The sequence below is a fragment of the Mchenga conophoros genome, linkage group LG16 (genome assembly GCF_057382185.1).
Source record: "Mchenga conophoros isolate Kocher_MC1m ecotype Shallow Benthic linkage group LG16, M_conophoros_male_GT1.1, whole genome shotgun sequence".
NCBI classification, from domain to species: Eukaryota; Metazoa; Chordata; class Actinopteri; order Cichliformes; family Cichlidae; genus Mchenga; species Mchenga conophoros.
Window position 1 is genome coordinate 15,558,654 of NC_140541.1, and position 19,362 is coordinate 15,578,015.

A 19,362-nucleotide genomic window follows, 5' to 3' on the forward strand; every position below is an offset into this window, starting at 1 on the left:
AGCAGCAGGTCAGCTGGTCGCAGCTTGTACGCAAGGAAAATCTATTGAAGCTCACATTAGAAATGATTGTGAGTAGTGATTCTTTTTCCCTCTGAACTGAGCCACGTCACTACAACCACAGCATTAGAGTTCCTCCACTTGCTGAATCCCACTTAGTCCCTCACATTCAGGTAAACAAAAAACAAAAGTTGTGTTCACATTATTTTACTGTTATATATTAACATAGCATGAGATTTAGTTAGCTTTGCACAACAGTAGCTGGTAGAAATGTCCTTCAAAGAGCTAGTTTTTTCTTTCTTACACGGAGTACATTTCACACCCTGATTTTACTGATTTTCTTTTATTTGAGTAAAACAATTGATCGGTACTTAACTTTAACACAAGTATCTGTATTTTTAACTAAAGAATGTCTTTGCTTTTGCCACATCTGTTTATTTCCCAACCAAGGCCTGTGCTTTGGTGAGGGAGCTCTTCAAGATTAGAAGATATACAATCTTGTGGTTTCTAACAAAACCAACTTTTGGTCATGTTTCTTTACTTCTTGCTGTTTTTATACACCCATATAAACTGATGACTCAACAGAAGCTTGATTCCAGATGTGTTTACAGTGATGGTGGTATAGTGGTAAGCATAGCTGCCTTCCAAGCAGTTGACCCGGGTTCGATTCCCGGCCATCGCAGCTTCATTTTGTGACAGAGCAATTAGGGAGGAAAACAAACCTGTTTAATGTCAGAAAGAAGACGATAGTATACAATAAATGGGTATTCAAAGTAAAATAACAATTTATTGTAAAAAGATTTTATTGATTTTCTTTTACTTGAGCAGAGAAGTTGAATCAGTACTTTTTAAACAAAACTATCTGTACTTGTGCTTAAGTAAATCCTCTCAATATCACCAGATGCCGTGTTTCCTCCTTTGAGAAGCTCTGCTCAGCCTTTACTGCAGTCTCCTCCAGTTGTTTCTTATTTTTGGGTCCTTCTGCATTTAGTTTTGTATTTAATAACTAAATAGCACAATCTGCTTAGCTGATATCAGGTGATTGAGTTGGCCATGGAAAGATTAAGGTGGAAAAAAGGTGTTTTACTAAGTGTGCAGAACCTGATGATCTGTGAGTAATACTTCTTACTGGCCAGTAATATTGAGAGCTTAAAAAGAAGGCAATTTGACTTCTTTAGATATTTTGAGGATGTTTCACTTATCATCCAAGAGGCTTTGTCATTTATAGATCAACTGTCTAGTTTTGTCTAGTTTTCTAGGGAGGGCTGTCCCTTTGGAGGTGTCATAACCCACAAAGATGGTCGATCATAGTGGACATACACGGCCTCATTTACTGTTCTCTTAAACCAATTGTCATTGTCCAAAATGTGAACACTGGGATCCTGGGAAGCGTGTCCTTTCTTAGGTGTTGCAGGTGTGCCTCTGAGTCTTGTCCTCCTGTGTTGCATTTGTGGACACGTCTACGGCATCCACTGTTTAAGTCTATTCACATTTATGTGACATCAACAGCTCACATGATGGCGGGGTGGGGCAAGGTCTCACAGAGGTTTCAGTTGTCGGCCAGGTGATGGGAATGACTCACATTGTCAATAGCAGGTTAACATCCCTAGGAAGTACATCGATTTTTATATACACAGCGCCCAGTTTCAGTCTCAAATTAAACAGACTAACGTCATTTTAAACATAAGGATAGGAATCCTTTGCAGTCAATGACTACTTGAAGTCAAGAACCCATGGACATCAGAGGTGGGAAGCAACGAAATACAAATACTTAGTTACTGTACTTAAGTAGAATTTTCAGGTACCTACACGTTGACTTTTTATTTTTCTGATAACTTCTAACTTTTACTCCTTAAATGTTAACATGGATAGCTGTACTTTTTACTCCTTTCATTTTCACAGCAGGCCCGTTACCTTATGTTTAACATATTTGAGGGAAGTTTAAATTCCCCAGCACTGCAGGCCTTAAGACATCAAAGTGATTTGAACCTAAACGCCTGGTCGCAGCTTGTATGCAAAGAAAATCTCTTGAAGCTCACATTAGAAATGATTGAGTAGTGATTCTTTTCCCCTCTGAGCTGAGCCACTACAACCAACCTTTGAGTTCCTCCACCTGCTGAATCCCAATTAATTCCTCACATTCAGGCAAAAAAAAACAAAAACAAAAAAACCCAAAACTTTGGTGAGGGAGCTCTGCAAGATTAGTAGGATTTGACAGAAGATAAACAATCTTGTGGTTTCTAACAAAACACATTTTTGGTCATGCTTCTTCTCTTCCTGCTGTTTGTATACACCCATATAAACTGACGACTCAACAGAAGCCTGATTCCAGATGTGTTTACAGCGATGGTGGTATAGTGGTAAGCATAGCTGCCTTCCAAGCAGTTGACCCGGGTTCGATTCCCGGCCATCGCAGCCTCGTTTTGTGATGGAGGAAAGAAAGTAATTTTATATCAGAAAGAATACGATGGTATGTAATTAATGGGTATTCAAATTTAAAAAAAGTTTGCGTTGCCTTGAAGTAGTATTACTTTATAATTATCATATTAAAATAATATGACGTTCAGTTAGTTTGCACAGAAACAGCTGGTAGAAATGTCTGTCAAAGACCTACTTTTTACTTTCCTACTCAGATTACATTTCACAGCCTGATTTTATTGATTTTCTTCTACTTGATTAAAGAAGTTGAATCAATACTTTTAAACACAATCTTTTAAACAAAACTATCTGTCCTTTAGTAAATCCTCTCGATATCACCAGATGCTGCGTTTCTTCCTTTGAGAAGCTCTGCTCAGCCTTTACTGCAGTCTCCTCCAGTTGTTTCTTATTTTTGGGTCTTTCTGCATTTAGTTTTGTATTTAATAAATAAATAGCACAATCCGAGTTGAGATCAGGTGACTGACTTGGGCATTAAAGAATATCCCATTGCTTTCCACTGAGAAACTTGTTTTTTTTTTTCAGCATGCTTTGGGTCATCATCCATTTACACTGAAGTGCTGTCTATAGAGTTTGGCTGAATCTGAGCACAGGGTTTAGCCCTGTACACTTCAGAATTTATCCTGCTTCTTCTATCAGCAGTCACAGTGTTAGTAAACACAAGTTGCCTGGTTCCAACTGGAATTCCCAAGCATAATTCCCAAACAATTTATGCAAATCTTAAAAAACAATCCCCAAAGTAAAGCTGATTTCCTACACTTCAATCACATCTTAATTGTTTGTTTTCAAATCCACTGTGCTGGTGGCAAAATTACAAAAATATTGTCTTTGTCAGGCAAATTTTCAGCTTGTCTGTCTAAATATCGAGTATTTATGGGATCCTTCTGAGGTCCACACACAAACACACGGTACACCACTCCTCTGTACTGAAAATAAATACATCTTTATTTTCTCATCTCTATAGAGTGTCCCCTCCTTGCATCCCATTTAAGACATCAGTACAAAATACACATAATCATTATTAGACATTAACAGAAATGAGTAGACACCCACAGTCCGACATTAAAATGAATTAGAAGTGTGTGAAGGATTTCTCATCAGCGAGCACAGAGAGAACGTTTTCTGCAAACACAAATTCAGTAAAGTCTGAAGAGAATCAAAGGACAAATACCAGTTTAATTCATACCAGTTTGGACTGGACTAAATATTTATGCCACATGACAACATCTGAGCCACGTGCTCAATGATTATGTTGATGCTAAATGTTGCTGAAAGCTTCACATGACTAGGGAGTGCACCTTGGACCTTAGATATATTGTTTCCAAAGACAAAGGACGTACGTCCATACACACAAAGATCAGCTTTCAGGACGTAAGTTCAGTCCTAATGCAAGTATGCGTGGAAGTTCAAAGTAATCACGACAAGATCATAAAGCCAACGACATGACTTAAAAATAAAATAAAACCTAATGTTTAGGCCGTGGATGCCTTAAACACATTCAGCTCCCACATTTACATTTGTATTCATCAATAACTAATGGTACATGCAGAAAGCTGAGCGACCACATAAACAAAGGCTTTAATGCTAAAGAAAACAGGTTTGCCAACTGGTTATTAATGCTTCTGTGATCAAGCAGAAGATTCAAATTTCCCAGAATAAAAGCAGCAAGTTTCAGGTTTATCTGTATTAAGACATGCGGTTTGCATTGATCACAAGATATCCACAGATGAGCTCCGTATGATCAAAAATATGTTTACATTATTGCACAAGTGAAACTAACATGCCAACGCAGCTAAATCTCGCTAAGCTCTTCCCTCTGACTTGCCAATACATCATCATCCACATCATCATCACGGTCCCCATGACAACTTACAGAAATCTCTGTCATCTAGAACGTAAGCATCTCATGACTTTGCACGCTGACTCCACCTGCTCGAGCATGATCGACATAAAGAAATAAACCCAAACAAAAACACTTGAAGCAAAGACTCCTCGATTTTACAGGATGCTTTAGCTTAGCTTTGCACAAAGACTGGAAAAAGGGGCTAGCTGCTGGTGTCTCATCCAAAGAGAAACAAAACACCTTTTCTCGCAGCTCCATAGCTGTCAAATACAAATGCTTGTTTTGTGTTTTTTGTTTGTGTTTTGTTAAATAGCTGGAGGCCATGACAGCAAGGTTATCCATATAAACAAAACTTAGTGTACTCTAACATAAAATGGGTTATTATTAAAAGTACTGTGATTGGAGTTAGGTTGTTCAATATCTTTGATGATCTGATGAGCAGGAGGCAACACACAACCAGAAAAAGAAGAGCAGCAGGAGGACTATGACGACGATGATGGAGGCGATGATGATGCATCAGAAACTCTTAAATGTCTACTTAAACCCTTTTTAAGCAATTAAGGTGAAATGTGCATGGAATGAGTCATTTTAAGGTGGAAAGAATTCAGCACTATTATTAAAGATTAAGGAATGCAGATCTTTACAGTCTCTAACAGTGTACAGCCTAATAGTTGTTAGGGCATTTTCCTTGTTTTTAAGGCTCAATTCTGCCTAATTCAATAATAGAAAAAAGTCTCCTTGAGGATAAATATCCACTTTCTGGCTCCACCCCAACATTGTGTAGGACCAAAGAGTTTCACCTGTGGCGTTCATACCATAAAGAAATGTTTCAAATGTTTGTTTAGGGGGCTTAGAAGCAGCTGCTTCATGTTTAAAGCGTCCAGCTGATTTAAAAAAAAACAAAGCAGCTCCACGATGTGACAAAGTGAAACAGAGTTGAAGTCAGAAGCAACTGCTCTTCAGACATGAATTATTTTATATACTGCTGAACAGCCCGGGACTAAAATGCTTCAAGCGCCCCTGTTGTTCTTGTTTTTCCCCACCTTTCCTTTAGGTCTGTTGTATAGCTTATGTGTGAACTTGTAAGGTTTGGAAAGTTACTAAGATTAAAGTTCACATGTTTGTTGCTCATACGGTTCTTCTGTTACTGTCTAACACACTGGCCTCCCTGACAGCTGTCAGAGGACAAGTAGCTGGAAACAGTTTAGACAGTGGAAAGAGAAGCTGCAGGAATGTGCAGAATGAGTAAATACGATGTCATCTATAATATATAAAAATTTGTATGTGTTTTAAGTAAAAAAAAAAAAAAAAAAAAAAAAAACACACTATGTAAACATATTCTAATAGATCCCCCAAAATAAAATTATGAGTCTATATTATGAGCATAACATGGGCTCTTTGAAATTGAAAACTTTAAAAATACTCAGATACATAATGCCCAGAAACAGTTTTCACTGCTTTTTTTGTTTTTAAACAACTAAAAATATTCCCAATAAAGGTCCAGGGAGAATTCAGAGTAACCAAGGTGCCGTTTCACTTTCAGATTTATTAAATTTCATTTTTCACTGCTGTGATCAGCAGAAAATTAAGTTAAATTAATGCTCATCGTGGAACAGAAGCAAAAATTTCAGACGTTCTAGAAAATTCAAGAGCTTTAAAAAAATAAAAATAAAGCAGGAAGAGAGGAAATATACCCAACGGCCACTTCATTAAACCCATCTGCATAACACTGCTTTAGGTGCCCATCATTGTAATTAAAACAGCTCTGACCCACGGGGGCATGAACTCCGGGATGTTCTGTGGTATCTGGCACCAGGACACTGACACCAAATCCTTTTCTGCTGTTGTTGTTTGGCTGTGGAGTGCAGCCTAGTTTATCCTGGCAGTGTTTGCAGTGCACTTGTCACAACGTCCTCGCTGCACCGAGATGAGCGGTGGTTCTAATGTTGTGGCCGACTGGGCTGAACTAACGCTTTAACTGCTGAGGTTTTGAACACTGATGCCACAGTTGGTTACATTCAGTAATCTTACATTGTTCTTTGAAGGTGATCACGGACAAGATCATTGTGATTAGTATTATGTGCAGCTGCACAGTTCAGCTCTATGATTTCTTTAAATACAATTATCCAAACATGTCTTCTGCTAGTGTCATCTGATTTCCTGCTGGGATCAGAGGAGATTTGACAGAACTGGGATTAGTAGTGGTCATACTGGCAGGTGTGAGCAAACTAGTATACTAGTATAACTAGCATAACTAGCAAAAGTGGCAGTGGTTGTAGTTAGGTGCGTCTGCTGTTTGGTCACAACAGTTTGGGAAGGGAAGAAGGGATGTCGTTGATGTCTCTGGGTGCCATAGCCAAGAAGCATCAGACCACCACAGTAGATGCAACCAGGTGGGGGCGGGGCTATTCACATACAGGTGATGTTTCATCATCAGTGTTAGAGACGTACAGTGTACCAGACACACATTGTGTTCCACAGTGTTACGCAGCTATACAGTGATACAGACAGACAGTGGTGTCTCTCAGGCTGTGATTGAAAGGGGCGGTGCTCTGCTGTTGCTGTGACTACACGGGGGGTTGCCTGGCGGGTAGCGGTGACGGCCGTGGTGAAACGGCAGCCAAGAGCTCGCTGAAGATCTCCCGTCGCACCTCTTGCGCCACACTCTCTCGAATCTGGAAAACAAGAATCAGAAGAGGTGAAAGTGCTTAAAAACTTGACCTGATCCCTCAGATTGTTGTGGAGAATCCTCCTTTAATTTAAGCTTTTAATGCAAAGACACCTTATATAATCAGAAAACTGAGTACAACATTTTATTGTTATCTAGCTTTTATATCTCTGGAAATGTTGAGCACAGGGGGATAAGATAAGGTGTGAAAAGAACTGACGATTTTAAAAGAATCTCCTAAAAATGAGAAGAAATATGAAATGAAAGATAAGACGAGTCAAACTCTTGGTGGAGCCACTGTAAAGAAAGGGTTTATAGGACAACTCCACCCACTGCAATCAGCAACTAGCAGCAGATTATCTGCCATGCTAACGCTGTTGGAAATCAAATGAAAATGACTCAGTTTTTATATACGGTGTTTTATATGTACTGCAAAGATTTATGATTTTAGCGTATTGATGGGCAGTAGGTAGGAACCTGATGGTGTCATAGTATCTGATCTAGATAGGAACCTACAAGGTGAGTGAAGGAGAAACGCTCAGTGTATCTAAGAGACACAGTGTAACTAAGAGAAGTTTCACCCGATCCAGCTTTATTAAAAATAGAAGTTTTAAGCCTAATATTCAAAATAGAGAGTATTTCTGTCTCCTGAATCCAAACTGGGAGCTGGTTCCACAGACGAGGGGCCTTAAAACTGAAGGCTCTCCCTCCCATTCTACTTTTAAATATACCAGGAACCACAAGTAACCCTGCAGTGAGAGAGTGAAGTGCTCTTTTGGGGTGATACAGTGATATGATCTTTAAGATAAGATAGAGCCTGAATACTCAAGACCTTGTATGTGAGGAGCAGGATTTTGAATTAGATTCTGGATTTAATAGGGAGCCAATGGTTGCTCAACTCTTGACTGTGTAGCCAGAAACAAAGGAAGGAAACAAACAAACAAACATCTTTTGTTCGTGGTCTTTGGTTCCATGGACAAAAAATGTTTTATGGATATTTGCTGCTTTTCTCTGTAAACTGAATAGTTGGAGACAGAAAACGAAAGACTTTTGTTTAAATTTACATCTACTATTGTAGCCTGACTCCTGGATTCCTTGTTACCGGATGTGAAGATACAGGACACGTGTGTAGTCCAGAATGCCTGCTCGATGTTAAAGGACTATTTAAACCGCCTTCTATGGATTTGTGACTACTCCGCCTCCAAGCCACGCGCTGCTTTGTTTGTTTTGTTGTCGTTGTCATTTGGTTTGGTTTTCCATGTACAACACACACACGTCACACTTGCTAATGCATTCATGCATCACTTCACACCCCTTGCTACTGACTTATTATTGACTTTAATAAATATTTATTAATCATTGTTAAGCCGAGAGTGCAATTACAGTCTCTGGTGAGACCTACGAGCATCTGTAACTTCATTTGTAAATGTTTTTTCCTCTATAAACATAATAACAGAAGCAGCAACACTGAGTCAACAACATTGTTTGGGCAGCTGGTCCTCGCGCTTAACAAAGAGGAAAGCTACGATATGTCGGGCAGGAATTCCAGAGTGTGATCCCAAAAAGTTGAGCTGCAAATGAATTTCCTGACCTCAATCTTGGCTTCGAATAAATTGCTTTAAACCATTACCTCTTTGATGAGCTGCTGCAGGCTATCCACTCTGACTTCCCCCGCTGCTCCTTCCTCCACCTCTGGTGCTTCTCCTCTGCCACCTCCTCCTGCTGCTAATGCTGCTCCATCACTGGCTCTCTCCTCCTCCTCAGTTTCCTCAGTGTGTACGTTGGGTCGAGGAGGGGGCGCAGGGGTTATATTAATCGATGCCCGATACATTCCTTGCTTCTGTTTGCCATCTCCTCCTCCTTGATCTTCTCTCACTGGACTGACTGACCTCGGGGAGGGGTTTGTGTAGGAGGAGTGGCGGTCAGAGCCGATCTCTGACTGCAGGAAGAGCTGCTCTCTGAGGAGGTCTGACACCTGGACAGATAGGAAAGACGGGCAGGAAAAGGTTAAGACATTAGTATTTTCAGCTTTATGTAACAAAAACATTGCGTGTGTGTGTGTGTGTGTGTGTGTGTGTGTGTGTGTGTGTGTGCGTGCGTGCGCGCTGACCGGCTCCATGGCTCTCAACGCAGAGGCGGTGGACAGACTTTCAACACTGAAGTCTCTGTGAAGACCCTGAGGAAAAGAACAATGGCAGTATTACAACAAACTAATATAACAGGCCTTCTGCCTTTTCTCTCAGAATCAGTTGACAATTTTTGTACAAAATTATTTAGCAAAAACATAAAATATTATGTTTATGCTTCAGTATCATGGAATATATCGTAGTTTCAGTAGCAAAACTGCACTGATTTAATGACTTTTAATGGGGTAAACTTTGAAGTGCTGTATCCTCATGTGGCTTAGGTGGCTGGTGAAAACAAGTCACAGCATATGAAAGGCCTCCTTTTTAACTATATATTTATACCAGCCTAGCTAATTCTGAGGGGGCCGGTGGGGACTTTTTAGCCCCACGTCCTTTGTTGTGTCGCTGTACTTTAGTACTCTTCCATGACACTTTTCTTTTACATATATTTGTGCCATTTTACAGATCTGATGTTTCAGGTGTTTTTTCCCCCAGAATTTAACACAAAAAGCATGACAATAGCTGTTTTACACAAATCCTCTGGTGTGCATTTACTCTGTGCTGCGTGCGGTGCGTCAGCTCCAGTCTGTCTTCCAGCTGCTGTTCGAGCTCCTGCAGTTCCTCTCTGACCGCTGACCTCAGAGATTGAAGCTGCTCCAACTCCAGCCTGCAAACAAACACACACAAACACACTCTCCAGGTTTGCTTTGCATTGCGGTGTCACGGCACCGTCACATTTCTGTTTGCTTTTGTGAGTCACCTGTCAGCAGGGCTCAGGTGATTGTAGACCGGAGCCTGCTGTCGGATGATTGCCAGCTCCAGATCCATCATCTGACTGCGGAACAAGTTCAGGCTCCGCCTCTTCTGCTGAAACTCTGCCAAAGTCTAAAACCAGAGACGGGCGCACAGTGAATCACACATTTACTGATAGTGACAACGGTTTGCTCCAGCGCTTTCTGGTTGGAAGAACAAGCACTGAAAACTAAGAGTGTGTAGGTTTTCAGTCATGCAATGGAAAATATGTAAATATGGAACACAAGGTTCTTACATGTAAATAATGAGCCAGTAAAAAAAAACCAAAAAACACTTGCTGCTTTCAGTGGAATCGAAAAGCAACATTTAAATACTGAAGGCTATATCCGGGAACAAACACTGTTTTATTGATTTAACATACAAACGTTCTATGTGGCCAAAATAGAGAAAGCTACGCAGGCATCAGAGGAGATGACGGTACCTGGTGATTAGGCAGAGTTGCTCTGGGCTCACTGAACATGTCTGGAGTATCGGCTCGGTTCTAGATGAGGAGAACAGCGATAACAACATAAGAAGGGAAACTCCGAATAAGAAGAAGAACTACAAACTCCAGACTAAACCTTAATTAACAGGGTGATAAGACAGTGTGACTGAGGAGGACTGACCAGACTCTGAACTGTTCCCCGGATCTCATGCAGGACTCTCCTTAGCTGCATCTCTGTGCTAGATGGGCTCTGGCCGGGTCCTGGACCTGGAGCATTAGCATCACGAAGCCCTGGATGGAGGTTGTGACCTGGGCTAAGGGCCAAACCCATGCCTATGTGGAAGCCAGGAGGAGGAGCCAGCCCTGGATGCAGACTGTGTTCTGGGGACACTGTCGGATGGAGATGGGTGTGGTGGGGAAATGACAGGTACGGGTTGTAGCCTTGATGACTAAAGTAGGGCGAGCCAAACTGTGAGCCTTGAGGAGGGAGCTGGTAGGGTTGCTGGTGACTGTATTGATGGTTATAGACCGGGTGATACATTCCAGAAGGTCCAGGATGCAAGTGACCCGAAGGGATGTGGTGAGGAGATGTGGGAGTTGAAAGAGGATGCAAGTTGGAGATGCTGTCATGCTGGGGGCCTGGGGAAGTTGAAGGCTGAAGGAGACTGGTTAGACTACAACGGTGGTTCACTGAAGGGCTGTGGTGATGGTGGAGGTTAGGAAGACTACCGTGTAGATGAGGAGGGGTGTACTGCAAAGCAGGGTTCGACATGAAGGGATGTGAGCTGGAGTTAGATCTTTGATTAAGATTTGGACTGGGACAGGGGTATTGAGCTGAACGGTGAGAATCAGAGAACAGATTCTCCTCTGGATTCAAACTTTGCTGGTTTCGGTAGGCATTCATGTTTTGCTGGAAGTGGCCAGGCTGCTGCGGATTGGACGACAAATCTGGAACACTCTGGGTGCTCCAAGATTCGGCATTTACTCCTGATGGCCAATCAGGAGGAGGGCTGGGGCTTTGTAGGGAATAGGATGGCCGCATCAGATACCGAGGTATGGGCTTAGGTGGAAAGACAGCTGGTGATTTTTTTTTGGAGCTAGATGAGCAGGCAGGATTTATGATCAGAGTTGACAGGCAGTTGGTTGGTTCTTCCTCCACTTCTTCCTCTTCCTTCTCCTCTCTTCCGTCTTCTTCTTCTTCCTTGTCCTCAGGCTCAGGGGTGTATTTAAAGGAGTACTTGGGCTGGGTGCAGGACGCCAGGCCTTGCCCAAACTGGATCCTGACAGATGATACAATCTTGCAGGGCGAAAGGAGTGAAGAGGGCAAGGAAGAGGACCTCTGCATGGAGATGCCACGTCTCTGGGAGGCTGTACGGTTCGACTGTTTGGCTCGGTCTAAAGCACTATGGACCAGAGAAGCTGGAGCCACAGGACAATGTGATTCAGCTTCATCCAAGAACACAGGCTCTACTTTGACTTTGTTCTCACCACTCGTTTTCTCTGTGGATGTATCTGTGTCTCCTTCAGTTTCTGTCGGGTTCTGAGTGTGCTCTGGTCCTTGCTCTGAATCATGTTGGGGTTCCTTTGACTCTGGCTGTGCTTGTTGTTCTGCAGCAGGCATACTCTGAGCAGACTCAGGCTCTGGATCAGGATCAGGATCAGTCCGGTCACATCTCTCAACATTCTCCTTACCCAAAGTTTCATCTTGCTGTACTTCTACTGGCCTGCTCCTGGGCAGATGGTGAGCTGTGTACTGTGGAATCTGCTCTGAAGTCTCTGTATCCATGTGCTCTTCCCTGGAGCCGTTACTTCGATCCGACTCTGCAGCTTCACCTGGCCTCGCCTCTTCCTCTCTACCATCTGGCAGGTCAAATGCTGGCTTGTCCATTGCAAGGGGAGTAGCCACGTCTTGTGAAGGGTGCGACGTCACAGTGGTCTCGCTGTCACAGCTGTCACTACTCACCTGCACCTGATTACAATTAATTCAAATTATACTTAAATCCCAAATAATCATAAATATTGAAAAATATATAACTAATAGTGAAAGGGTATAGTATTTCCCCACAATGAAGAGGAGTAGAAACATAAAATACAGCATTACAAAATCAAATTCTCAGGTTACAGTGACTAAATTTTTGTGGTTGCAATTTTCTGATGGTTGCACTTTTGAAATGTGCTCTGCAGTAATCTTTGTAATCCAAAATTCCCATGTGCGACCAAAAGACGTATTACTTGCACACGTTTTAGTCTCCAATTAGAGTCAAAGTCATTAGAGCTGCTATTTTATTCAATCAGGACACCTTGATTTATATTGGTGCTTTCTTACCACTGAATGCTCAGTTCCTACTTGCTAAATCTGATTTATGTTAGATTACATAGGAGTACTTTTTTTTTCTTTAAATAAGAGAATAAAATAAGCGTTCTAGGCCACATTTGATTACGCTGCTTGTGATTCTTCTCCTGCTTTGACTAAGTTTTGTCTGGTTTTTCATGATTCATTTCAAATAAGTCTGAAGGTGACGGTCATGAAAAAGAAAAATAGGAGGGATGCACAGAAGAGACTTAAAAAAAAAAGAATGAGAAACAAACAAACAGACCTTAAGGTGGCTGTTGAGATCAGCAGAAGGCTCCTCAGCATAGCCGCTGCTGTCAGACTGTAGGCTGTCTCTCCTCGAGAGGTCTACTAGAAAGAGAGAAAGGGGAAATAAACAGCTTTATTTCTTCCTGCATTACCCGATCTGTCCTGCAGGTGGCAGAGCAGAATCATTCATAGAAAACATGTTAGCGTGCAACAAGAAGCTGTGTAGAAATTCTATGTCTAAAGGAAACGAGATTCTTAGTTCATACCGAATAAAAACACATTAAGATGGAAAGAAAGACAAGGCTTTTAAGTGGATCAAAGCAGATAAAGAAGGGCTGCAGGAAGCTGCTGAACTCTGAATTTTAATTGGGGGAAAAAAACGACACTCCACTGGTTTGTTGCATGATTTACTACCAAGCAGTTAAAGAATTTAAAACAAAACCTTCTGACGTTCTGTTAGAAATCCTATAAATAAAAAAGCCCCACCAATTTTTTCCCCCCATTTATAATGAAAGAGTTCTTTTAAGATTTCAACAATGTTTTTCTATGAGATCTTATCATGTTGCATATTTAAAGCATCATCAGATTCAAGCATCAATAGGAGTGTTTGATTTGGAACTCCAGTGAACTATATATAGTTTTATGTACTCGATCTGGCTAGTTAAGGATTAAAAGATGGGCTCGCACTTCTTACAAACAATGGTGTGACTATATGGACAATGAAGATAAACAACAATGTTCATAACGGGTTCTAACAGAATCCACCTTAACAGGGAGTCGGTGTTAATGACAGAAAAGTCCACAGATATTTAGACAATAAAATGTTAAGAAGTGAAATTTCAGCCGTGGATTTCTTCAAAGCGTCATTTTCAAGTAAAACGATCTAAACCAGGGGTCTCGAACTCCAGGCCTCAAGGGCCGGTGTCCTGCAGGTTTTAGATCTCACCCTGGGTCAACACACCTGAATCAAATGATTAGTTCATTACCAGGCCTCTGGAGAACTTCAAGACATGTTGAGGAGGTAATTTAGCCATTTAAATCAGCCGTGTTGGATCAAGGACACATCTAAAACCTGCAGGACACCGGCCCTCGAGGCCTGGAGTTCGAGACCCCTGATCTAAACAATGAAATTTTTGTATTATTCAAACGTATCTTGGTGAGTGTTCCACAAGGAATGAAATGCATTCAGTCAGTCAGCCCTCACAGACACAGTACACATTTGCATTTTACTGAAAAGCACTGAATACAAACATGACCATCTGCTTGCTTAAAGGAAAAATGCAAGTGAAACGATAAGGTCACTCAGAAACTCAAGTCAGCGCTCACCTCCCGATCTAGACGTCCTGTGTGGGTTAGCCTCGTCTTCGTTAATCTACAGGACAAAAACAGGCTGAGTTTTAGGAGAAAGAAAGAACTGAACAGAGTCCTTCCCCTAAATAAAAGCTCAGGCTTTTTACCAACTACTCCGCTTCACTGAGCAGATTCAGGCAACGTGTGTCAACAAGCTCGTTTTTCTAAAGCTGCAAAGACCAGTGGACACGGGTTCTCATCTACCTGACACCCATGTGTCCCTTTTCTGTCTTCAAGAGTTTTTTGGTTTTTCTACCCCCCCCGATGACGTAAGCTGTTGTGAACAGCTGGTTCTGAGGTCTAAAGTATAGCCTAAATATGCATAAAATTTCACTTCTGCCAGCGTATTACAGTAAGTAGAGGATTTTTGTCTTTATTTGCATGAATTTGAATCCTAGAGTATCGTTCCAAGCCATGCCCACTGGCTAACAGCCTACAAGGGAACCAGTCTGTGAGAACCGACAGCATACATGTAAATGTGAAATGGCTTTGGTAACCTGGGACACCATCACAAACACAGGAACAGCTAAATAGTAGTTGGTGACAACATTGTAACATGCCCATGGAAAGAGGTCACCCACTAATTTGACCAAGGAGTATGAAGCCCCCAGAGAAACCCGTACCTCCTCTATTTCAAAAGAGTCTGCATTTTCTGTGCGAAGATGTGCCGGCCGTGGCGGAGCCAGGGTGTGAGGAGCTTTCTCTGGGGTGGAGTTTCTTTTCTCCACCTCTTTAACCACCTGAGTGCCTTCCCCTGTTCCCTGGTTGGTTGACTGAAGGTCTGGGTCGGTGGTGTGCTGTTCAGGTCTGATGGGAAGTAGAAGTTAGTCAACTGAGAAGTAACTGGTAGAATATTTTGTTATTCAGTTATTTATATAACCTTAGCTTGACGTCTGAGCAAACTGGGACAGTGGGAGCTTATGTATGAGTACTGCAGCTTTGGATGCATGGATTCAAGCTGGCAGTGAAGTTTCATACTTCATGAAGAGTCTGATATCGGTTATTAATAAATACATGAGAGAGATTAACAGCAGCTTACGTGTTTTGAATTAAAACACGGATGCTATGAGTAGCACCAGGATGCTAATATGACAAAAATTACATCCCAAATTTGAGGTACTTTACAAATATTTTTCTTCTGTGTGATTCAGTGAATAATACATTTTAAGTCATTCAGAGGAATAGTTTTAAATGGAAACTTTCTTGTTAGTCATTCTAGTCACTTCTATTTATAAACCCAATTACAAAAAGGGTTCATACTCTGTATGTAAATAAAAGTAGAATACGTTGACTCACAAATCTCAAACTCATATTTTATTCACTGTAGAAGATAGCTAATGTTTGCACTGAGAAATTGTGGCATTTTAGAAAAAATACTAGCTCTTTTTTTTTTTTTAATCTGATTCTCAGAAGTAAAAAATAAGCACAGGCTAATTCTGATAATCTGCAGGAGTCTCTGTGGGCAAGGGATAAGGCCACGAGTCAATACTGAATCATGAATACCAGAAATACCAGATGTGAAATGATGCCTGCATCATCATCCAGCGCGATTATGATGGTTAATGATGGTCTTTGGAAGCCTATTCTTGGAGAGTGGTACAGATCTTTACATGCTAGCTAGGAGTACTCTGACTGCAGTTATGTGCGGGGATGCAATCCTCACATCTATTACCTGAGATGATTCAGTGACACCTGGGTTACTCCTTGTACAGGACAATGCCCAGCCTCATGTCTGCAATTCCTGAATGACAGTAACTGATGGCACTGACTAGCCGTCACATTCCTCAGACCTGAATCCAATTGAGAACATCTGAGATGTTATGGTGCATCTGAAACCAGAGACAGACCGTCTAGGAGCTCACTAATGCTCTGATCCAGATCTGGAAAGAGATCCCCAGGACACCATCTAATATCTTATTTGCTATAGGATTAACGGTAGCAAAAAGCAAAACTAGAAATGGTCTGTGGGCACCACTTGCTAAGTATTTCCCTTTTGTCTCATTTGTTGCCTCTCCATCACACCTGCTGTCACTGTTCTTTGTACTAAAGCAGGTGAAATGGATTCACAATGTAATATGATTCCTAACTGGACAGACCGATATTACTGAGGTCTGACAAAGTTTGAGAACCACTGGCTTCAATATCGATCTATATGTGTCATCCACAACTTCAAACTGGTTTATATGCATTAAGTAATGATACCTGTTGTCTGTTAGGGAACCTGTCTCTCCATCCCCACTGGTTTCCTCTGTAACTGTCGCGAGGGGACAGTTGTCTTTCTTGCGCATGTGTTTTGGGCTAACCACCTCTGCCTGGTGGTGAGAGTTGGTACTGGATCCGTCCTGTTCTGCTGACGCTGGTGCGTCAGCAGGAGCTTCATGTCCATTGGTTAGCATTTGCTGGTTAGGCGTTTGGGCTTCCGTCGACTCTGAGTTGGACGAGAACAAGTTGCGTCTGCTAATGCTTCTCGTGAGGATTTTGGCAGCGTTTATTACTGGGTCCCTCTTCTTCAGAGGAGAAGACTGCTCGTCTCCTCCTCCCTTTCGTCCTCCTTTTGCTCCTCCCTCTACTTCTCAGACACAATTATAAAAAGTTAGAAAAAAGCCAAATCACTAACACTTTGGAGTAACACAAATATTGGTCAAACAACTACTAAAATAACTATTAAACTATTAAAAACTATTAAAAAAAACAAACCAAAAAAAAAAAAAAAAAAAAAAAAAAACACCTGTCAGGAGTAGGGATGGGTATCGTTTAGGTTTTATCCGATATCGGTGCCAAACCGGTATTTTTGAAACAGTGCCGGTGCTTAAACGGTGCTTAAACCGGTGCTTAAAGAATGGAAAACACAAACTTTGTCCAAAAACCTCTCATGTTCAGCTGGTTTTTTTTGTAAAAAGATAACAATGTTAGCCTTTTCTGCAGCTATAGAGCATATACGGCATCACTCTTGGCTGGAAGCAGTGCTTAAACAATGGAAAAAACACAAACTTTGTCCTAAACCTCTCATGTTTAACTGTTTTCCACTTTTTCTTTGGTCATTTTAGCCTTTTTGGCCAGGGTGAAGGGAGTATCTGCCATCAAACAAGAAGACAGCTGCATGTAACTACGACGGTGTTTGCTAGTTCACCTTACATGCATTAATGTAATAACGTGGTTAGCCTACTCAGCGTAAATTACACACGAACAACATTAAGCTACTCACGCAGAGAAGAACAGCTGCTGCTGCCATCATCATCCTCATCATTTCTGCTACACTGGCAGGGCTAGGGGCCAGGACTCTACTCTTCGTGTTTTTGGGGGATGTTGCTAACTCCGGGTCCGATAACAGGCAACCCACTCGCAGTAGATGTGCTCGGTGTGAGGTCTTGCAGCAAGCTATCAAATACGGCGCATTTCTCGGCTTTTAAAAAAAACGTTATGCGTCGCCAGGTGTTTCATCAGATTTGAGGTGTTACCTCCTTTGACAGTATCACAGTATCAGCTTAAAGCACTTGTTGCAGGCTGCTGAGTTTGCATATTTTGCTGTGAAGTACAGCCAGACTTTTGACCGCTTTGCCTTGGTCATTTTTAACCTGTAGCTCTGCTCTAAAAGAACGTACGTACCTGGCCCCGCCTACTATCCTCGGAAACGTAAAATGATTGGCTAGAATCCAAAGTGTATCACAGCTCAGGAAAAAAAAGCACCGAAATAAAGCACCGAAATGTGCGCTGCTTTTCGGTCTGGTTACTACCGTTTATGTCAGAACCGGATACCGGTACCCATCCCTAGTCAGGAGGCAAGGGTGCTGATCATGTCTTATTTAAAAATGTCTGTTCATCGTCTGTTCATCGTCTGTTATGTAAAGTGATCCTTGTTAAAGCATCAAGTTGACCAGATATGACTAAAAACCATATGGACTTTGCTTTCAGTATCAAGTATAGGGCTACCCAACTATTCAGCTAGTGATTTTTATCAGTGTTTTTCTAGTCTGATGACTTCAGTTAAATAAGCCCACTGTAATATATTAAGTACATTTTATTGTAAACATCCTCCACAGCAGTAAAAGTCAGATTAGTGTTTGTGCACGACTCTCTGCGCTGCTCAGCCGGTCCAGACTAAAACAGTCCTTCAATGGACTTTCTGTTGTTGTTGTCGTCATTACCTTGATCCGTAGTGCTGATCCGCTGGACCGGCTGCCCAGAAACTTGACTGTAGAGCTGGAAGAACTCGTTCGCTACTGTTGTCAAGACCTCGATCTGACGGAAACGACCTGAGAAAGAAGGCAGACAAGACGGTCATAACTAGGGATGGGTACCGGTATCGTTCTGACATAAACGGTAGTAACCAGACCGAAAAGCAGCGCACATTTCGGTGCTTTTTTTTCCTGAGCTGTGATACACTTTAGATTCTAGCCAATCTGTCTGTGAAGGTTCTCAGTCATCCAGGTCATCGTAGTCAAAGGAGCTTGCAAAGAAAAGTGTCTGGACTTCTTTAAGTTGCTTGAAGACGTTTCACCTCTCATCCGAGAAGCTTCTTCAGTTCTAAGGTCAAATGGTGGAGAGTCCCAGATATAAACCTAGTGGGAGTGACCCCTCCCCTCTGTCCCTCTGTGGGGGGTCACTCCCACTAGGTTTATATCTGGGACTCTCCACCATTTGACTTTAGAACTGAAGAAGCTTCTCGGATGAGAGGTGAAACGTCTTCAAGCAACTTAAAGAAGTCCAGACGCTTTTCTTTGCAAGCTCCTTTGACATTCTAGCCAATCATTTTACGTTTCCGAGGATAGTAGGCGGGGCCAGGTACGTACGTTCTTTTAGAGCAGAGCTACAGGTTAAAAATGACCAAGGCAAAGCGGTTAAAAGTCTGGCTGTACTTCACAGCAAAATATGCAAACTCGGCAGCCTGCAACAAGTGCTTTAAGCTGATACTGTGATACTGTCAAAGGAGGTAACACCTCGAATCCGATGAAACACCTGGCGACGCATAACGTTTTTTTTAAAAGCCGAGAAATGCGCCGTATTTGATAGCTTGCTGCAAGACCTCACACCGAGCACATCTACTGCGGGTGTGGTGCCTGTTATCGGACCCGGAGTTAGCAACATCCCCCAAAAACACGAAGAGTAGAGTCCTGGCCCGTAGCC

The 19,362-nt window shown here is 41.9% G+C and overlaps 1 protein-coding gene and 2 non-coding genes across 6 annotated transcripts in view; 2 read left to right on the forward strand and 1 right to left on the reverse strand.

Annotated features, from left to right (window-relative positions):
* Nucleotides 1-607: 607 nt before the first annotated feature.
* On the forward strand, nt 608-679 carry trnag-ucc (transfer RNA glycine (anticodon UCC)). The gene has a single exon. It is a non-coding gene; the product is annotated as a tRNA-Gly (tRNA).
* Nucleotides 680-2,340: 1,661 nt separating this feature from the next.
* On the forward strand, nt 2,341-2,412 carry trnag-ucc (transfer RNA glycine (anticodon UCC)). The gene has a single exon. It is a non-coding gene; the product is annotated as a tRNA-Gly (tRNA).
* A 943-nt stretch (nt 2,413-3,355) lies between these two features.
* itprid2 (ITPR interacting domain containing 2) overlaps nt 3,356-19,362 on the reverse strand; it is a 51,098-nt gene continuing 35,091 nt past the window's right edge. For 2 of the 4 annotated variants that reach the window (XM_085249049.1, XM_085249050.1), the window contains exons 11-22: nt 18,384-18,491; nt 16,441-16,807; nt 14,862-15,045; nt 14,215-14,260; nt 12,905-12,990; nt 10,489-12,276; nt 10,305-10,364; nt 9,831-9,955; nt 9,626-9,737; nt 9,055-9,120; nt 8,575-8,919; nt 3,356-6,951 (exon numbers count right to left, since the gene is read on the reverse strand). In XM_085249049.1, the coding sequence (XP_085105175.1) occupies nt 6,844-6,951; nt 8,575-8,919; nt 9,055-9,120; nt 9,626-9,737; nt 9,831-9,955; nt 10,305-10,364; nt 10,489-12,276; nt 12,905-12,990; nt 14,215-14,260; nt 14,862-15,045; nt 16,441-16,807; nt 18,384-18,491 (3,395 nt within the window). In that variant the 3' untranslated portion in view covers nt 3,356-6,843. The remainder of the gene's footprint in view (nt 6,952-8,574; nt 8,920-9,054; nt 9,121-9,625; nt 9,738-9,830; nt 9,956-10,304; nt 10,365-10,488; nt 12,277-12,904; nt 12,991-14,214; nt 14,261-14,861; nt 15,046-16,440; nt 16,808-18,383; nt 18,492-19,362) is intronic. The other 2 variants (XM_085249051.1, XM_085249052.1) reach the window with 2 other exon arrangements.